The following is a 20,293-nucleotide window of genomic DNA, read 5'->3' on the forward strand; positions in this document are numbered from 1 at the left end:
AAAGCTAAGATGTGAGTGTGAAAGTTGTTTTCCATGACTTGGAGGACTCCTTTTTAGATTTATACGAGCGTTATTAGAACAATTCACTCTTTGTCCATTTGTTTTAAGGTAAAACAAGACTTCCGTACACCACTGTAAAAATCTGGTGACCTTTAAAGAAAGACTGAACACATGATTCACGCAACACAATTCTTTGCACTCCCGTGTCTGGTTTCCAGTTTTTCTATGCTTCTCTCTGTGTGAGAGAGTAATACGTGTGCTCTGCTGATAGCAGTATCCATTTCCCAACCTTCATTCCTCTGTGCCAGAGAGAGAGCAGAGGACAGCTCCCAGAATTCCATTTCACTCTGTGCCATCCAACTGCTAACAAGTGCTGTCACCACGGTGAGAGATCCCTCACACACACACAAACACACTTTATATCCCTGCCAAGTATTCTGCAGGAATACACCACTAAAGACTGAAGAGAAGCAGGATTTGTATGTCAGTGTGCGACTGACAGATGGCGGAGACATGTTCTGCACCGTCTGAAAAGAAATGGCAGGTCGTATTGAGGCTGTCACAAACAGAAGTGGAATGGAAAAGCCTTGAGCTGTGGATGGTGGAGAAAAAAGGCATTGACACTGAGGAGAAAACTGAGCTGTCAAAAAGCATTTCTCGAAACACTGGCATTGCTGTCATATTTTTTACTGAAACAAAGGCAGCTTCACCTTGTTGCTTACAAATTCTTTCTATACTTCTTCAGGTAAATAGTGTTGCCATCAAATAATAGTTTTGTATATAACTGGGAGTCACACTGCAATACTTATCGTAAACATTAAGTTATAAATAGGCAAAGTTATAAATAGGCAAATCTTCAGGGGTTAATGATTAGTAACGGTGAATTTCTAAACCGTTTCAGCTAACGTCTTTATGACCACTCAACAGTGACAGACACTGCTGTTGTGTTTTTCTCTCCTCGCTGCTGAGAGTGTAGGAGTTTACAGGAGCCACGGTGGGAACCTTAGGTCAATAGGGTCAAAAGCACAAAGGGCTTGGGGGGTTGTGAGTGTGCAGAGCAGCTGTAGCCGTGGTGCAGAAACAAAAGTATTTGGACTGCTTCCCAACTATAAGGGGAGAGGGATGTAGGCAGCTGAAAAAAGTTCAAAAAAGAAAACTCAAAGTTAAGAGGCTTTATCCTGACTTTTCTGAATGAGCTGAACCCAGTGAGTGTGCAGGTGACTTATGAGAAAATCTCTTGAGCAACGTACAAAACCAAAGGGGGCGCGGGGGTGTTTTTCTTTTTGTTTTTCCCGGTCATCGTCTGAGAGAGAAGAGGCGGGCAGTGGTCTGACTCAGAGGACCTGACTCAACCTGTTTGTTCCATGGGGATGCAATTCTGTGGATTGTAATGAACAGAGCGAATCAGCATTGAGTCATGCTCGTCAGTAATCTACAGCGCAGAGAGCTGTAAACAGGCTTCTCTGCGAAGAAAGACCACCCAGTGAAATAAAGGATAACCAGTTGATAAAGCCTCCTAAATCAGAAGAGTTTCACAATTCTCAGTATACTGTTACAAAACTGGAATTAGTCACACTACACAGGAATGTGTCAGAACTACTGATTTTTAGATTTGGTCCTCAATTAACTAAAGGTTTAAAAAAACCATTCAAAAATCACTGAGGTGTTGCTGACATCATCACAAATTTCCAGCAGTGCAGGGTGACTGCGTTAATATTTAGTGCAAGTGAGACAACAGAGTGATGGGGTGGAGGATGACTGAGAACGAAAGTGACAATAGGGCCGGGGGGTATGAGTATTGGGAGTGGCAATGTCTGCACTGAAATCACATCCTCCTCAGCAGTAAACTCAATGATGCAGAACTACCTCCACACAATCCTGTGCTCCATCGAGATGAGTTAGCACGCTGCTGCTGACCTTCATCTGTCTGCAGCCACCACTTATGAGCTAGGACACTGAACACGTGCTATGTAAACATGTTTTAAGTCATGTTATTATAGTAATCCATTTCCATCACCATTTGATTATTGATGGCTTTGAAAGGAACAAATGATGCTGAAGTTTAAGCAGAAGTAGTGTCAGACAAAAAACAATTTGTGAAGTTTAATTTTTAACATTACTACCAGATCAGTGCATGTGTGTGCACTTAGCATCTTAGTCAACATATGTTTTATATGTATTAAAACCACCTCATTATTAAATTATTAATTATATCATGTTGTGTGAGGCTCTCATAAGTATGATGAGCAACAGCCACAAATCCCCTTTTTAAAAATGTGTGCATTTTTAAAATATGCATTTGAGTGCTTTCTTTCATTTTTTTCCAAGACCTGTCCTGTCAAACCTCACATGAATGTGTTGGGAGTGTTTTTAATGTACTTAGCGTGTCTGACCCAGACAACCTCCTGCAGGCAAACTTCAAAACATGTCAAGTTCCAAAACAGAGATGGGCCCCCAGGCAACAGAATGTAGGAAGAGCATATTAGCCTTGTGACTTGGATGCCTTTTTCAAATTACTTTCAATCACTCAAAAACCAAACCAAACCAAGTGAATGCAACATTTAACAGCAGCAGCAAGGCAATTTTTAATTTCATACTGGAATTCTACTTATTATTAATTTAGCACATTGTTTATCCTTATTCTATTTTGACTGTTTTGTATTAGTGAATTGAATTTCACATTTTACTTACATGTGTTCGTATCATAAGTTTAGATAGAAATAAAACAGTTGTGTTCAGTCATGTTTTAAATTTATGAAAAGTTACATAGTGATAATCGTCCAGTCCTAACTGAATCTATTTGAAAGAAGATTACAGCAGCACAAAAAGAACAAAGTATCAGTCTAGATTACCTTACACAAACAGGAAGCAGAGTGGTAACAATTTGTATGGTTCTTGATGACAGGGCTTGATAAAAATGAGTCCGACTTGTTTTCTGTCTACCACTGTGAAAGACAGAAGCAATTGCTGAATTGCACTTCACTTTGTACCTGAAAGACCCGGCAAGTGATCCCTCCGGGGAATTGAAGTAGGAGACGTTCTTCCCCAGTCGTTCTGTAAAAGTGATAGATTTCTATTTCCATCACAGCATCAGCTGAAGTTCAGGTCGTCTCTTTCAGGGCTTGGGTGTGGTGTTAACAGCACAGAACCACAAACTGATTATTATGGACAGGGCAGAGAACTGTGGCCTTTTAACACAGCAGCCTATCGTGGAGATATTCTCCAAGATGAGCAGCTATGGAGGGTTAGACCCGGAGACTGAGGGATTTAGCTAATCTTGAACACAACTCATAGCCTTTCATAAATCTCTGGCTTTAAAATCACAACCATAAGCTAACCTAACCCAATGTCTTTAAGCAACAATTGTGCTTTAGAAGAAAATGGATACGCCGCAGGCCTGAATGATAAGCTACACTGTAGAGATGGAGTTTCTCATGGGAAGATATTACCTCGTGTTAATAAACTGTTTTATTCATCCATGTAATTAGGTTGTTTTGGGCCTATGGTCAGAAGTAAAGCCAAGACAAGGAGCATGGCGACTGCTTTGAACTATTTTTCTGAACAAAGACAGGTGTGTGAGAGTGTGTGTTAGCATGTGAAAGATGGGGAAGGAAGAGGGAGATGAAAGGCTGCAACATCAGAGAAAGGTAACCGTATTAAAAACATACGAGGAGGAGAAGAGTGACTGCAGATGGCAGCACTTATTTGACTTGTTGAAAGAGATGTGGGAAAAAAAAAAAATCATAGAGCTGCACAGTCATGGCTGCTCCAGGTCCCTGCACCGAAAACAGTGTGTTCACCATTGATGTATGACCTTTGAAAGATCTGCACTGGTGTTGGCTAGTGGTAGTAGATGAAAGCCTTTAGGGACATTTCTCCATCTCACATATTTTTGATTCACGGCCGACTGACTACCTGTAGGATACTGATGAACTGTAGCTCTTCACTCTGTGGTTTATACAGAGTCACAGCCTTCACACCAGGGGCCCCTGGAGTCAGGGGAACAGGCTTTTCAAGCCTTTCCTGTTATTAAAACAGAGCACTGTGAAGTGACTTAAGTTTAAAGATCAACACTGTACCAAGAACCAATAAGAAAAGGAATGTTTTGTTGGTGTGTGTGTCTCACACTCTGATTTTTTTTTCTATAACGAAGGAGCACTGCAGCAGTGGTGCAGGTAAACAGAAAATAACACGTTTGTATAAATACAAATATCGAAGGAGCAGCGGAGCATTTAAGAAACAACCAAGACCACTGTGTCCTTGTAAAGGTCAGTGCTATCATGTTGGTGTTTCAACTCACCTTTGTCATAACGTAATTGAACACATATCGAGTTAAGACCCAATCAAAGACCGTCTACCATTGCAGTTTCCCCATTTTGTAACTCAAATTGTATAGAGTGTAAAAGGATCATGGGGGATTGCACTAAAATTCAATTACACTGCCATATCACGAAGACCAACACAGCAAATATGAGTCACATCTGCCACAAAGCATTAAAATAGTAAAAGTAAAGATAGATAATAGACATTGTTGTCATATAGATATAACTGCATAGAGTAAAGGTAAATTATCATTTGAGGTGAGGATGACCTCAAGGACAACACAAGGATTAAACCCATATTCACTGAACAATAACTTGTGTGTTCTTAGATACATTGGTGTATTATGTATTCTGTTGAAAGAAAGAATCAAATGAGTTTTAGGTGGATGTGACAAATGGAGATAACCCTGTGTGACAGCAGGAGATTTTAGAGGACATACGTCTGACCATGCCTAAGGGGGGGTGGAGGGTCTCACCTTAGGGACTGTTTGGTCTCCTGTCCACCCACAATGTGAATTACACATATTGCTGTAGCAAGCGAATGATTTAACTAGGTCCTGTTGAGGGAGTCACCTCAGAATCTGATTACAGCAAGTTTTTTAAGACACTGCAGCAACATCCCTCTCTTGTGTGTGGGTGCATTTGCCTGCCACAGCTTCAAAGGTTGACACAGTTCCAGCCTAGCAGTCCTTCAAATCGGCCAGCCAGCAGAATGATCCCTGATGGTTTGATGCATTACTCCTTTTCACCTCTGGTTTAGTCCCTCACTCATTTTTCTTTTACTATACAACATTACAGTTACTGAGTGGGGTGAATGAAGGTCAGGGGTAACAAGCAGCAGAACATGGAATGAATCACAATTCACACGAGCTTCATTCAGCTGCAAAAAAAACAAAACAACAACAAGCAGCTAAAACTACACACTGTAGCTGCAGCCAGTTGCGACTCTAGGATCAGAACAACCTCTTCCCCCAGTCTGCATTGCAGTACTTAGACCATCACTTCGTAGTCTGCACTCTGGAAATATTCTTCTGTTCCTGATCTGACTTCTTACACTGAGCTTATCTAGGTTCACGGAGAAATGAGTGTCAAATATTACCAAGTAGGGACAGCATGTCTCCTTTTGTTCTGCTCTTATGATGGGTGACTGATGAACAGAAGAAAAAGAAAGCCAAGGGAACACTACCTGGAAGATACAGTCTGAAATGATATCAAACCATTCTATAAATAAATGACCAAGCCTCAGAATTGTAAAGAGATCGTGGCAGTTGTGTTTTTTTTACCTGTAGGGGAATAATGGAAGACAATTCTTAGATTAAAGAATTCTTAAATTGAAAATTCATTGGATTACTAAGGCCAAAGGGCCATATTTTTATTGAAAGGTGTCAAATTAAGTATCAGCCTAATTACTTATAGAAAATAAGGATTGTTGGTCAATAAGATGCGATGATGTCACATTCTTCTCACTCTAAATAAAGAGCTATTTATAAAAATGCAGTAACTATAAAATGTCATACCGCTATTCAAAACTGAGTCACCCAGGGATTAAGGTATCAGAGTTGAAACCTGTTCAACATTGTGACAATGGTGACCCTTCTATACAGAAACTAGGCTAATGTTATGCTGCTATTGTGACACTGGTGCAGTGCAGAGCATATTGACTGGTCCTTTAATTACAGATTAAGTTAACAACTACTTTGAAGGACTTCCACCTTACTTCAGTAAAAATATCTTACCCCAAAGTGTTAATAACTTTCATAATGACTATCAACAATAATACAATCAATAAACAGTCCAACATTATGGCCTGTGGAATCAAAGCACTGTTACCGGATGTCCTTGGCTTTCACCAATGTGACAGTCTGCTTACGTAACCACCACATACTCTTCCCACAAGGTAAACACAAAGGCTATAGCGGCCGCAGATAAAGCCTACTCAAGTTTCTGTTGACACTCACAGCAAAACCAGGCTTCCCAGATTATCTCCTCACTTCCACACTGTCTTGACACCACCACAAGGTCTGTCAACTCTGAGACAGATTGACCGTGTGTGGTCAGTCTTCAAAAAACAAAACAGGAAGGAGGAGCGAAAAACGATATCTGCTTTAAAATCTCCACAACATGCAACTCAAACCATGGGAGAGGAATGAGAAAGTGATAAGGAAATTGTGCATGTGTAGCTCTCCCTAATCTTGACTCTAGCATGAAATAAATTGTTTTTTCAGTTTGTCTGTCATGTAAGTGAAACACACATTTGATTGTTTTAAATTTAAATTGCAACACTTTTATACCACTTTGAGTTTGTAGTGCCTGCACAAGTTGAAGCAGAGACAACAGTAAGCCGCTGGCTAATGAGTTTATACCCAACTAGGGTCAAATAGAAGGTGGAGCATCCCTTATCAGGACACTGTCACAGCACAGGCATGGCACAAACACACAATGTCCTCTCCACAACATGTTGTTAAAGGTCCAGGCAGCTCATTGTGTTCAGAAAACAGTGACCCCCCTATTTACCCTATCTGGCCGGCAGTTACCGCATTACATTCTCACTACCCCCGAGCCCCTGCCCTGTGTGTGCAGGGTCACCGGCTCTGTGCGTAATTTCTAAGACAATAATTCACATCAGACACAGCCAGATAGAGGCCATTTTGTGTTTATCAGGCGAGTACCAGACGCAGTCTCTCAGTGAAATGCACACACAGATATTGTAGTATGTTCTCATACTGAGGAAAAAAAAGGAGGAGCTGGTTACCAGGGTCTCATGTAGCCTAACGGGACAATACATCTTGTGTTTGATTGGTCATTTATAAGAGGGGGTAAGAAAACTATAATAAATGACTATGAGCCAGTAAAAGACTGAGGTCACGCACAAAACAAGAGTCATTCAACTGTGGCTCGGTCTACACTGCTAAGATGATTGATGATCCAGGTGTTTTAGTGAAGCTACAGGTTTGCACTGACAAGGACAACTGTTGTGTACCCTCTACATGGTCAATATCTGTTAGAAAGTTTGTAGAGTGTCAATAACTTTACAAAGTTGAGAGCTAAACCCTCAAACATGAACGCTAAATTAATGAGTCAATGTGTATCTTTAAGAAATCCACCAAGTTTTTATAATCTACTTAAAACAGTAAATACATGCGCCCAGCCTAGTACCCAATGTAAGAGGTGAAGGCTCGAGGCTTGCACTGCAGCAAAAGCAATGATCTGATGATGATGATGGGGTTGATAGTTGCAACATGGCCAGAGGCCAAGCAAGACTTGGCAGATGCAGCAAACCTTGCTGTTTGCTCCAAGCAGTATGAACGTATTTATTATAAGAGAATAAAAATGAATGGCTGGGAGTTATAGTGAAGTAGAGCCTCCTTATGTTAAGGTAAATGCCCCATATTTTTCTAAAATTGGACAGAACACTGTAGTCACACCAGAAGTGAGTTTCCTTGCACGCCTGTCATCTTTTCACTCTCTACTAGCTGTCTCCAATAATCAGCGAATGTAAACTAATGACCTTTGTTAAGTACAATAAACATTGTTTATGGTCATAGTAAGTGTTGTAAATGTGCATAATCCTCATCGCTTTACAAATAAGCAGGTGATAACATATTCATCATTCATACAGTTTCATGCACAAATAAAATATATAAAATAAAACCAGCACCATGTAACCTCATCCTGTATCCTATAATGTTCAGACAGGCACCCTTTTTAAGCAATCATTATATTAGAATAAAATTAAAAAAAAAAATTAGTTTAGTGGTTGTCACGGATTCTGGAGGGATGAAGTGTTTGCATACTGAAATTATTGGACACTTCAAAAACTATAGCGCATGAGAGGAAGGATTATGTCATTATGTAAATACATGATGTCACCTACAACACACACACGTCTGTCCTGCATCAGTAATGACACCGAAAAGCCACCTTAAGTAGTCACGTCCATTTAAATGCCCAGGTGGTCTACTGTGACACTACGACAATGTCAGTGCGACAATACGTAGCCGAAAAGACTAATATTATACCTGACGGAGGAATTAAATGTGTTGTTGTGTTGGTAAAGCAAGAACTCACCGGCATCATTTTAGCTTCGTACCGCATTTAGCTTCCAACAGCCAGCATGAATCCACCGGTAGTTTCGACGAAAGCACTGGGACTGTTCACCTCTCTAATCTCGCAGCCTTCAACCCTCGACGGGTACGGCTACCGTTTACAGCCTGGAGGAGTCCCGTCCTAAGTAAAAATACAGAAAGCACAAGTGGTTAGTTGTAGTTTAACAAAACATAAAAATAACATACAAAACATAAAATATAAACGCCGATATAGTCTGTTATGCCGTGGACCTGTTGCAACAGGGCCTTCACGACCAAAGTTTCGGTTGTACTTGTGTGTGAGCATCGCTTTACAACTTTGTGCTTCTTGCGTCGGGCATAGCACGGTTTGAAATCAAAACTTTTTGACGTAAGGTTAATACTACGACCACATACAGATATGAAGGGACGGAAGTGGGTAAATTCCATCGTGTACTTACTCGAGGAAATGACAACAAACAGTCCGAATGTCCGTCGCCTGACAGCACTGCTCCAAGACTCACCGTCGATCCCACAGTGACGTCTCTGAAGGAAACTCGTTCCACTCTGGAATTTAAGACCCGCCCACCGCTACAACACAAAGCGCCGCCCACCTACCGGACCAGTCCGGTGTAAAGATTGAACAAATAAAAATGCATTTAACTCCTTTTTAGCCTGCATTAGTTCAACGTCACACAACACAGGCAACAGACAGTTTAAATAGTTCAATATGTACACAAATGTAATCTTTTTTTATCAATGTTTTATTTTATTTTTGAGGAGGGGGCTTTAAAAGTTAATCAGGGGTGGGGATTTATTGACAAGCTGTGAATCAAGTGGCTGTTTGACATGTGGTGACTCATGCTGTGATTTAAAAAAAGTATCTTACTTATAAAACACGTTTTATACATTTCTTGCGTAAATTAAAAGAACTAACATGCGCATTTAATAAGACGTGACCACAGCAACTAATAATAATAATAATGTTTGATACAATCATATTGTTCCAGAGTTTTGAAAAAAGTCACAGAAAGTGTTCTGCGTCTCAAATATTAATAACTATTACCTTTACATTGTATCTCAGTAAAACTCAGCAAATTTGACAATGTAAGTAGTTTCAGAGCGTACCAACACAGAATAATTTCTAGTAATGAAATTTCTAGTAATGAAGACACAAATTTATCAAATGCTGTAATTAAAAACTATCATTGTAAAAACATGGACTTGGATTACTGGAAACTAGTAAAAATCTGCAAGGGCTGCAGTGGATTCTATTTATTATACGATACATGCTAACCTTATTTCAAATGACAAATTATATTTTATACCACAAAATCTCAAACATTCGAGAAGTGACTTCTCTGTTCATTGAGACGATCTTTTCCAAAATGGCACCTCAACTACACATCCCAGAATTCTACTGTTACGGCGAGCGAAAGGATCAAAGCCGCTCGGCAGCAGCGGTAGCAGCAGCACATTTTGTGCACGTTGGTCTGTCTGTGGGCAGAAGGAAACTCTCGTTGTACGCCTGCTTTGCATAAGGAGCTATAACTCCTCTCCTTCACAGTGTCACACACCCTACCTGAAGTCATGGCAGACCAGGTGGCTGCCATGTGTGAGCAGCTCATCAAAGCTGTCAATGTGATGATGGATCCGGAAACGAACCAAATTTACCGACTGGAGGCCTTAAAGGTAGCATCGTCACTGTGGACTGTTAGCTTGCTCCTGTTGTTAAAGTGGAACCGAGTGGCGCGAAGCTTGATAAGAAGTTTTTGTTAATTTGATAACAGCGAAGCGTATGTTGCCGGTTACGATTGTTAAACTATGCCAAGTTTACATTGATGATATTGTTAGAAGCTTTGAATGCTGAGGATAGGGACTTCATGATCATCACGTCATCACAACATTTCAGTCCACTCAGCTTCATTCATTTACTTGTGGGAATGTTTACATTAGGAAAAAAACCCTAAAGCTTAATTTCTTTGTTACGGTATAATCGCGATTCCAGATGATGCTATAATGGAACACCTAGCTAGATTTTTTAGTTAGTCTGCTATGTTTTTAATTGCAGCCTCTGGAGATTAGAAATTGAGTTAAATACACGATATTATTGCGATAAAAATGAGTCCGCCACTGCGATAGTTTACCTTGTGACGATGACACATATTGAACATGGGTGACTTGAAAAATGTTTTTCTTTTCAACATACAGATTGAGTTTTCAATTTCTTGAGGTCGAACAAACACTGTTCCTGTGCAGGAACTTGCAATTTAAGAATTATTTGAAATGTTCACCCTAAATGTACATATAAAAAGTAAACTGTCAAATGCTTTGTGACTATAGACACGGCTACAGGCAAGGTTGTGAAACAAAGTGGGAGGGTTTAGTCACCACATGTAGAAAGCACGATCATCAAATAAGTCACACTTGTTCTGCCTGCAGTTCTGTGAAGAATTTAAAGAAGGGAACTCCTTATGCATCCCATGTGGCCTGCAATTAGCAGACAAAGCCCAACCTGCTGTAGTAAGACACTTTGGTTTCCAAATCCTGGAGCACATCATCAAGTGAGTTTAATATTACTTTTAATAATACAGTTGAACTGATAATTAATGCTCACAGCCTCATATCTCACAGAAACCATTCTTCCCCCACAGGTTCCGATGGAACGACATGCAGCAGGGAGAGAAAGTGGAGTTAAAGGAGTGCACCATGCAGCTGTTATCGAAAGTACGTGTCATAGCAACACCTGAACCTCTAACAACATGGCCTAACCCCCCCGGGGCTTAATACCATGTGGCTTTGCATTTAGTTTTACTGTATGACTAAGAATTATCTGGTATTTTTGTTTTGAATTACACCAGGGAACTCATTCTGTCCTGGAGGAGGAGAGTCATATCAAAGATGTCCTGTCCAGGATCACGGTGGAAATGATCAAGAGAGAATGGCCTCAGCAGTGGCCAGGCATGCTGAAAGAGATGGAGGCTCTCACTGGTCAAGGGGTAAGATGTTTGTCCTAACAAATCGTACACCTATTATAAGTTTAATATAATAAAAAGTTAAAAGTTAATAAAAGTTAACTTGCTGCTACGCACATCTGTATCTTCTATCATTCTCAGGAGGCACAGACAGAACTGGTGATGTTGATCCTGCTGCGGTTGGCAGAAGACGTGATCACATTCCAGACGTTGCCCTCACAGCGACGCAGAGACATCCAGCAGACACTGACCCAAAACATGGAGAGCATCTTCACTTTCATGATGGCGATTCTGCAGCTTAATGTCGAGGACTATCGTAAACTGGTCTGTGTGGTCTTGACGTTAAATATTCACCATACATCGTATACCAAACATATATTTATTAATAAGTCACTATCAAGTCTTTACAGTTCCTATAGTAAATTAACATGTGTTTGGTTTTTGTGTGTACTGTCTAGAAAGCATCACCAGGATGTGAACTAAAGGTGAGGAAAAACCTCTTTTCCTTACATTCAAAGAGATTCTGTAAACATACTGTGATGTCTTCAGCATCATTCTTTTCTCTTTTCCCCCATACACAGGCCAGAGCACACTGTCGAGTGGCAGTTGCTACGCTGAACACACTGGCAGGCTACATAGACTGGGTGTCCCTGTTCTACATCACCTCTGGAAACTGCCGTCTCTTAGAGATCCTGTGTGTGTTGCTGAGTGAGCCAGAGCTGCAGCTGGAGGCAGCAGAGTGCCTGCTCATCGCTATCAGTAGGAAGGTCGGTCACACAGAAGAGATGTTCGCAGCTGAGCTCATGGCTGTGCTTCATATTGAGCTCTAAAAAAGCTGCATACATTAAAAAATAAAAGAATTAATCCATTGCTACAAGAGTAAACAGTAGTACTGTGCCAACATGCAAAAGTTAACAGCAGCCCAGTCGACTTTCTTAAGCTCTTATCTTCCTTTAAAAGCTGGTTTCTTGAATGCAAATCAGCTGAGGCCAACTGCTGCCACAATTCATGCATGAGCAAACGAAACAATTGAGATACAAATTTTTTTTTAACATCTAGATGTGGGCTGGATTTTGGGGGGTTCGTATGCCAGAAGTGGCCCACGGTCCATGTGTTTGATTCCTCTATTTTAGAGCTTATATCTGTGCTCTAAGTGTTTGGCTGTATTACTAGACAATTTTTTTAACAAGCCATGTTCACAGTTAGTTATTTTATTTACTATTAGATGCGTCTTTCTTTCCCAGGGCAAGTTGGATGACAGAAAGCCTTTCATGCTGCTGTTTGATGATGTAGCCATACACTACATCCTCTCTGCAGCCCAGTGAGTTTTCACAATTCTCCTCATCATTTTCTCTTCATCGTAACATATTTCAGCACCACTGAATCGTTCTGTCTGTTCACAGGTCAGCAGATGGACTGGCCACATGTAAGGAGTCCACAAAGTCTCAGTACGTACTCTGAAGCATCTACTCTCTGTGAAAAGCGGATGCAAAACAAGTTAAAAAAACCAACTATTTAATTCAACCGCCTGCCACTCACAGTGTGCTTGTATAATGTACGTGCAGATCGGTGGAGGTGGTGGAACGCCGCTATGTCTTCCTGAAAAGGCTGTGTCAGGTCCTGTGTGCTCTGGGAGGACAGCTCTTGTCACTGGTGGTGAGTTTGTTTTCATTTTAACACGGGAAAGTAAGAAAATGCAGTTCATTATTTTATTACCTCAAACATCTGGGTATGATTAATGACTTAAAAGAAAAACACCATCTCTTATCTCCTCAGGGTTCAGAAGTAAACATCGGAATTCCTTCAAATCTTGGCAAGTACATGGAAGCCCTTTTGTCCTTCACTAAACATCCAAGTCAGGTAAGAAGACATAAAAAAAAATTAATTAACTACTACTCCATTAGAGTATGTAGGAAGTTGATCTGTTTGGGTTTTTTTTTTTGTAGTTTTTGAAGTCATCCACTCTGCAGACGTGGGGAGCTTTGTTCAGACACGAGTCTCTGTCCAAAGATGCAGTGGTGGTGGAGATGGCCGTCAAATACCTCAAAGCCTGTATGGTCAACCTCGTCAAGGTGAGACGGTGGATGCTTTCAAGTCAAGGTCAGACAGTGCATAGTGAAAAGGCAAAAGGAATGCTTAGAGAAATGTGCAATAACATGATGGGGAATGATGCTACTGTGGCCAGGCTGCACATTACCATCCAGAATCAGTCAGTAACTGTTGGGATCAACTGCAGCTCCCCCTATGATCCTGACAAAGAATTACCAGTAGAAAATGAAAGACTGACCCACAGTGTTTTGTCTCTAGACCGGTTTTCCATCAAGAGATGATAATCCTAGTTGTGAGTATTCACGTGTGGACTTCGACTGTGACGAGGACTTCAACTTCTTTTTTAACAGTAAGTCCTTTTAATTCAGTCTCAATGCAACTGTTGTGAGTTGTTTTCTGCACTTTGTCACTATTTGTTTGTTTTTTTTACACGGAGCAGCTTTCCGAGGGCAGCAGGGTGAGTCCATCAGGAGCGCATGTCGAATTGTTCCTCTGCAGGCCTTTCACATCGCAGCAGAGTGGTTACGCTACCAGATTTCCAGCCCTATCGATATTGGAGATGCCAAATGTAAGTTGTTGGTTTTTTTCCTTCACACCCTTGTGAGTGTAAGTTGCAAAAAAGCTGCTGATAGATTTGTTGAAACAACTTCTCTCTTCACACACTTCACCAGTTAAGACTGCAGAGGGTCTGTGTTCTCTGCTGTCTCCGTCTGTCGTCCAGTGGGACGCAATGACCATCTTCATGGAGTGCGTGTTGGCACAGATCTTTAAAACTCTGGAAGAGGAGGTAACGGTCTAAATAAAGCCATGTGAGAAGAAAAAAAACATGCTGCTTGTCCTCTGATGTGTGAAGACTCCTGCTCTCTGTCTCTGCCTGTGAACTTGTAGAAGCTGCCGATAGATCAGGGCACGGAGCTGCTGCAGGTGGTGCTGAACTACGACAGCAAAGACCCGCTCATCTTGTCCTGTGTGCTCACCAACATCTCTGCCCTTTTTCCTTTTGTGGTGCACAGACCTCACTTCCTGACACAGATCTTATACAAGGTTGGCAAAGTTGATGTCATTTATTTTTTCGGTAGCGTGAATTGTGTCTTAAACGTAGGTGAAAGTGGACTTACATTTTGTTCTCCCTCCACAGCTGTTCAGAGCCATCACATTTGAGGTCTGTCAGGACAACAAGGTACAATATGAAGTGTTTAAGCAGATTACTAGGTTTTCATTATTTTCATTTGTCAACAACATAATATAATTTTAAAATTGTCTTTAGGTTCCTCGGCCAAAAGCTGTCAAGAATGTGAGAAGGCACGCGTGTTCTTCCATCATCAGAATGTGCCGCGATTACCCACAGATCATTCTGGTAAAGGCTCTCACATATAGATATATAGAAGACATTACATTTATTAGCTTCTTATGCTCATTATCAATAAATAGTTTATTGCTGTATAATTAAAATAAACCATTTTCTCTGCAGCCTTGTTTTGAAGTGTTTTACAACCATGTGAAGACCCTGTTCTCCAGCGACGGGACACTCAATCACATGGAGAAATACTCACTGATGGAAGCTCTCGTGCTGATCAGTAACCAGTTCAAAGACTTTGAGAAGCAGAAAGCTTTTCTAAATGAATTGATGGCGTCGATGTTGGCGGAGTGGACCTCAGATGAAATGAGAAGGTTGCTGTCCATTCCCAGTTGTTCCTGTTGTTTCATTTTGGCACCACGTCAAATTACAGATCTGTCATCTGGCTTTTCTCAGAGTTCTGAGTGACCCCGCCATGTTCCTGTCCTACGTCGGAGTCGACCGGGTCATCGCTGAGCAGAGTGCAGATGCAGACGCAGCAGGCCTTAACAGGTCGCGGGTAAGCTGGCGTTCAGATTGTGACTCTGATATCAGCGTGTCGGTGTGCTACAAACAGTCGTTTTGTCCTTGGTCCAGGTCAGTTTCTGTTTGTATGCCATGATGGGGGTCGTCAAACGGGCCACTTGGCCTGCAAACCTGGAGGAAGCGAAGTCTGGCGGCTTCGTGGTGGGTCTCACTTCAGCTGGAGCCCCCATCTACAGGAACCCCTGCTCTTCCCAGTTTCTACTGTTTCTGCCAAATCTGTTGGCTCTGATCAGGTACAGAAAAAAAATCTCAAAAAAGATTTAAACAATGTTTTTATTCTTTCCAGAGTTCAATCCTATTTCCTTACTCTTCCTTTCCTTCCTATTTCCTTTTCTTATTTCCTTACTCTGTATTTTATTTACCCCTCATTTGCAGGACTCTCAACAGTCTGTTCCTCCCGGAGAACATGGCTCGTCTGAGTGACACCTTTTCTCAAGCCTATGAGATGATGGAGGCAGACAAGATGACAGCCCTTGGTTGGTGCAGTCTGTGGCAAAAACATGTTATTTAATAACTGGAAAAGGAATTTCATCCAACCTTTCCTATTTGTGCTCACACCAGGTCTCTCTCACAATCCTGTGGATATATGTGACGCCCCTGTTTACAAAACCAGCCTGGAGCGCATGCAGGGATTTTTCGCCATTGTGTATGAAAACTGGTAAGAAAAGCTTGTTTTTTGATAATTTGTCACCAACTGTATCTACATCAAACTTGCTGCTTCAGAGTAAAATCTTCTCCCTGCAATGCTGTTCAAACTTTGCAGCTTCCACATTCTGGGAAATGTCGGATTGTCGCTTCAGCAGGGTTTCTACACGATCGAGAGGCTGCCTAGAAATAGCTGGCTCTGTTTTTGTTTCTCTGGACCACGTGCCAGACCACAGACTTCGCCCTATGATTCATATCCTGCATTTAATTTTCCTGTTTTTTTTAAATTTATTGCCATGCTTAACACAGCAGTTTGACGATGTACATTTGCAAACCTGTAACTTTTTATATATTATATATATTTATTTTAATTAACTGATATAACGCTACATAAACTCATCTGAGCTCAACAGTCAATTTCCTTAATCAGTGCAACGCTTGTTTGTGAGGCAGTTGGTGCAGTGGTGTCCTCAGGAGTACTACGACAATCTACTCTGCCCCCTGCTGGGCCCTCTGTTTGCCTACATGCAGCAGGTCTGGATCTCCTCAAATACAAACTTAGGCTACATCAGTCTTACTCACACTTTTGAAAGTTACTTGAAACAATTGAAAAATATGCCTAAAATATACTTGTTTGTTAAGTGGATAATGTATTAGGACTTAATAAGTGCTCAGGTTTTTTGAGTGTCGCTCACGTCTGATGTCCCTGTCTGTCTACTTCTGTCATCCGTCTTATGGGTTAATTTAAAACATACAGATATTTGGAAATATTAAAAATAAATAGTAATGTCAGGATGTTTGCTATTCAGTAACAGAAACAGGTAAACTATTACAGGTACACGGAAACACTGTAGCATTTGAACACGTTTTCTATGTTTTTTGCACTTTAAGTGCACATTACTCGTGACACGAGAGTTTATTTTGTTAAGATTGTCTCATTTTTTTTTACAGAGACTAAACGTCAAGTGGCAGGTCATCAACCAGAGAACGTCTGTGGAGTAAGTTTAAAGATAAGGATTTTAATGTCGGTGTTCACTACGTGTCTTCGGATTGCTCAAATGTTTATCAAGTAACAACTTTGTATTTTTCCCCCCTTTTTAGTGATGAAGAAGAGCAGGTTCTTCGTCAAGAGAGTCAGGTGACACAGGAGATGCTGGAGGAACAGATGGTGCGGTTGCTCACGAGGGAAGTAATGGATCTACTCAGTAAGTTAAAAAAAAAAATACAATCTCACAATATTCCTTTTTTTCCCCAAAGACAATTTGTATTTTATTATTTATTTTGTTTATTGACTTGAGCTCAAAACATCTCAAGTTGACAATGGAGAAAGTCCAAAAACTCCGCTTAGAACTTAGCACCGACTGAAATTTACACTTTTAGTCTTGAGGTAAAAAGTCCTACTATATGTCATGGTCCCTGGATATTGGATGGTTTCGTAGATTAGATTAGTTGTTCTTTGTTTTCTGAAGGAATCCCTCCATTGTCAGACTCTGTTGCATGTACAGTTGTTTCAAATATAATGGAATTTGCCTATGTGCAGTTACAACACCTCTTCTTTCACCTTGTCTTCAAGGTATGAGCTGCATCTCCAAAAAACTGCCTGAAGCAGCAGCAGCAAATAAAGAAGAAATAGATGGTAGGTGTCACAATAGTACATTTAATTTTGTACTTGAGTTGTTTGTTCTTTAAATTCCAAATTTGAGGTATTATTACACTTGAAATGTTCTCGTGCAGAGGAGGACATGATGATGGATTCAGTGCAGACAGCGTCTTCTGCTCAGACCACAGAAGAGCTGACTGAGCTGGGGAAATGTCTGATGAAACACGAGGTCAGCCAAAGACGCATCACATCGCTGCCAGAGAAAAGTACACTCGCAGTAGTATTGGACACCGTGTACCAACCACTGTTCTTGTTGTTTCCCCAGAACATCTACATGTCCCTCCTGACTCTGTCCTACAACTCCCTGTCGTGGAAAGACACAACCAACTGTCACCGCACCGCCTCCATGATCTGCTGGGCCCTTCTACGACAGGTAGGTGGCGCTGTGACTGCCGTTTTAAACGGGGACATTAGTTTCTAGTTGTTTGTGAGCTGTTGAGTCTTGATTAAACATATTAAGTCAGTTAAAGTCTTGAAAGACAGCCACTAAAATCTAAATCTCTATTTTTCACTACTTGTGATTTTTATTTTAAATGTTGCTTTATTTAAATAATTCTTCCCTCTTTTTCTTTCAGGTAATGGGCGGTAACCTCCTTCCTGAGGCTGTCACATGGTTCCTAACCAGCGTCCTCAGAGGTCTTCAGATTCACGGGCAGCATGAAGTCTGCTACATCGCCCTCTCACAACTGGCCATGCTCATCTATGAAAACCTGGTGAGGATAAATGCAAATATTTTACTTCAATGGCACAATTTTTTGGTGGGTATACTGTAAAAACAAATAAAACCCTGTTGTTTTTTTTCTTCTTCTTGTGATGTAGTGGTAGGGTTCTTGTCTACTATTCAGACGGTTCTGTATTTGTTTCCAAATAGTCCCCCAATTCAAACTGTGCAGACTGCTGCTGTAATGAAATCTGATAAAGAGACTGTTGCTCATGTTCTAATGTGTCCATTTTTCTGTCCTGTCCCTGGTAGCGGCCGCGTTACATGGAACTGAGAATGGTCATGGCTCAGATCCCAAACATCAGCCTGGAGGCTTTGGGCCAGTATGACGAGAGACTAATGGATCCCAATGCTCAGAAGGTTGGAGAAAAGAGGAGGAAAGACCAGTTCAAGAAGCTCATCGCTGGAGCTGTGGGGGTAATGCCACATGGAGTCACTAGAGGGCAGTGTCCTGCTACTATAACGCTGCAGAAAGGCAGTCAGAAAGCGAGCAGAGTCGAAGGCAGTAATAGTGCAAGTCACTACTCAGCACTGTGACTCTGGCGCTGTTGTAAATCTAACTTGCTTTACAATCTAATGAAATTCTGTCTTGTACATCACCAACAGCTAAGTTTAAACTCCTCCCTATCTCTCTCTCTCTCTCTCTCTCTCTTGCTGTGCTCTGCCAACAGAAAGCCCTGTGCCAGCAGTTCAGGAAAGAGGTGCATATCCGGAATCTTCCGTCGCTTTTTAAAAAGCCCAAGCAAGAGAAGGATCTGATAGACAGTAGTGAACCTCTGGGCTTGGCAGCTCTCTTCTCCCCAGAGAACAAAAGCCTTTAGTTTAAAACAGACAATCTACTGACTGAAGACAGAATCAAACCGTAATTTCCTCTCATTTGTTCTGCTGCTAGGACGGTGCGTCGCTACCTTACATGTCTGTCAACACTTTCTGTTTTAATTGTTCATCTTTCATTTTCAATTTTGGAGCCAAACCACATTTTGCCCTGCTTGGCAATTTTGTTGGGGAAAAAAAATACAAGATTACAAATGGTCTGATTTCAGGGAACCAACTCTCTGAAACAGTGTGGCGCCATGTTTATTTAAGTGATTGCTTTTTACAGCACGTGTCACACTATCTATAATTTGTTTGTGTAATTTGTAGTAATTGTCACTAGATTGGGCGTTAAAATCATGCTGCTGTCGTGGCTGTAACTCCAGGGCGAGGAGGGAAAATAGAGAGAAATTATAAAGTTTTCCTGAAATATTGTTTATTTATAATATTTTACTCCATCTGGATAAGCTTGAACATTAGTTTCTGATTCTGAAGGATACGTTAGAGGAATCTCAGGTCAGACTTTGCCCAAGATAGAGCGGACTAACAAGTATTTCAGATTCAAATATAAACAACAGACTCCTCATGTTGCAGGTGTTACACTGACGGTGTAAAACTTATAGTTGAGAAATACTCCTTTGATATGGAGCACATATCATGCTACAAGTATTAGTCACATTTTGTGCCAAAACAGTGTCCAGGCAAATACCATAGCATCACAGCAGCCAAAACCAGTCAAGAATCTGCTCTGACTCAAAGATCAATACGTTTATACAACTTAGGCCTATGTAGCTTAATCCAAGTGTTTCTGTTTTAATACACTTCAGCTGATCTGTTCTGATCAGTTATCATAATTGTTGTTTTATTTTGTACCGGTTTTTTATCATGACATTGATGACTGGCACTACATTCCTGTATTGTCCATGGTTTTGTTATTGCGCAGAATTTGTTGAGTTCTTCAATGGAGGATAGTGGATGTTCTTAAATAGAATTCTGTCAATGTTCAAACCAAAATAAATGGTTATTTTGTCTGTGAGTGAGTCTCACGTCAACGCACTAGGATGCATTCTATTATTGTTTGTTACAAATGAGTTGAAATCTTCACCAACAGTGGAACACTTCTAACACTTGTTGTCATTGGTACATTTTTAAAAAATAAAAA

The 20,293-nt window shown here is 40.9% G+C and overlaps 2 protein-coding genes across 10 annotated transcripts in view; one reads left to right on the plus strand and one right to left on the minus strand.

The window, feature by feature from the left end:
* LOC103387204 (apoptosis-stimulating of p53 protein 2) overlaps nt 1-8,965 on the minus strand; it is a 31,305-nt gene extending 22,340 nt beyond the window's left edge. For all 9 annotated transcript variants that reach the window (XR_003051393.1, XM_025061183.1, XM_017037475.2 and 6 more), the window contains exons 1-2: nt 8,848-8,965; nt 8,391-8,549 (exon numbers count right to left, since the gene is read on the minus strand). Coding sequence is in view for 8 of the 9 variants with exons in the window: in XM_025061183.1 (XP_024916951.1) it covers nt 8,391-8,417 (27 nt within the window). In the remaining variant the exon portion in view is untranslated. The remainder of the gene's footprint in view (nt 1-8,390; nt 8,550-8,847) is intronic.
* Nucleotides 8,966-9,797: 832 nt separating this feature from the next.
* On the plus strand, nt 9,798-19,674 carry xpo5 (exportin 5). Its single transcript, XM_008321739.3, is given in 34 exon segments — nt 9,798-10,078; nt 10,829-10,950; nt 11,041-11,113; nt 11,248-11,385; nt 11,503-11,685; nt 11,820-11,846; nt 11,943-12,128; nt 12,606-12,682; nt 12,765-12,809; nt 12,927-13,017; nt 13,138-13,221; nt 13,308-13,433; nt 13,669-13,759; nt 13,850-13,978; nt 14,082-14,197; nt 14,299-14,454; nt 14,549-14,590; nt 14,678-14,767; nt 14,882-15,081; nt 15,164-15,266; nt 15,344-15,525; nt 15,668-15,768; nt 15,854-15,950; nt 16,056-16,118; nt 16,120-16,190; nt 16,374-16,471; nt 16,889-16,935; nt 17,039-17,142; nt 17,511-17,573; nt 17,672-17,766; nt 17,863-17,970; nt 18,173-18,310; nt 18,571-18,735; nt 18,990-19,674. Coding segments are annotated over 34 exon segments (3,663 nt in total). The 5' UTR covers nt 9,798-9,976; the 3' UTR covers nt 19,140-19,674.
* The last annotated feature ends 619 nt before the right edge of the window (nt 19,675-20,293 follow it).

This window comes from Cynoglossus semilaevis, chromosome 12 (assembly GCF_000523025.1).
Source record: "Cynoglossus semilaevis isolate Cse_v1.0 chromosome 12, Cse_v1.0, whole genome shotgun sequence".
Lineage (NCBI taxonomy): Eukaryota > Metazoa > Chordata > Actinopteri > Pleuronectiformes > Cynoglossidae > Cynoglossus > Cynoglossus semilaevis.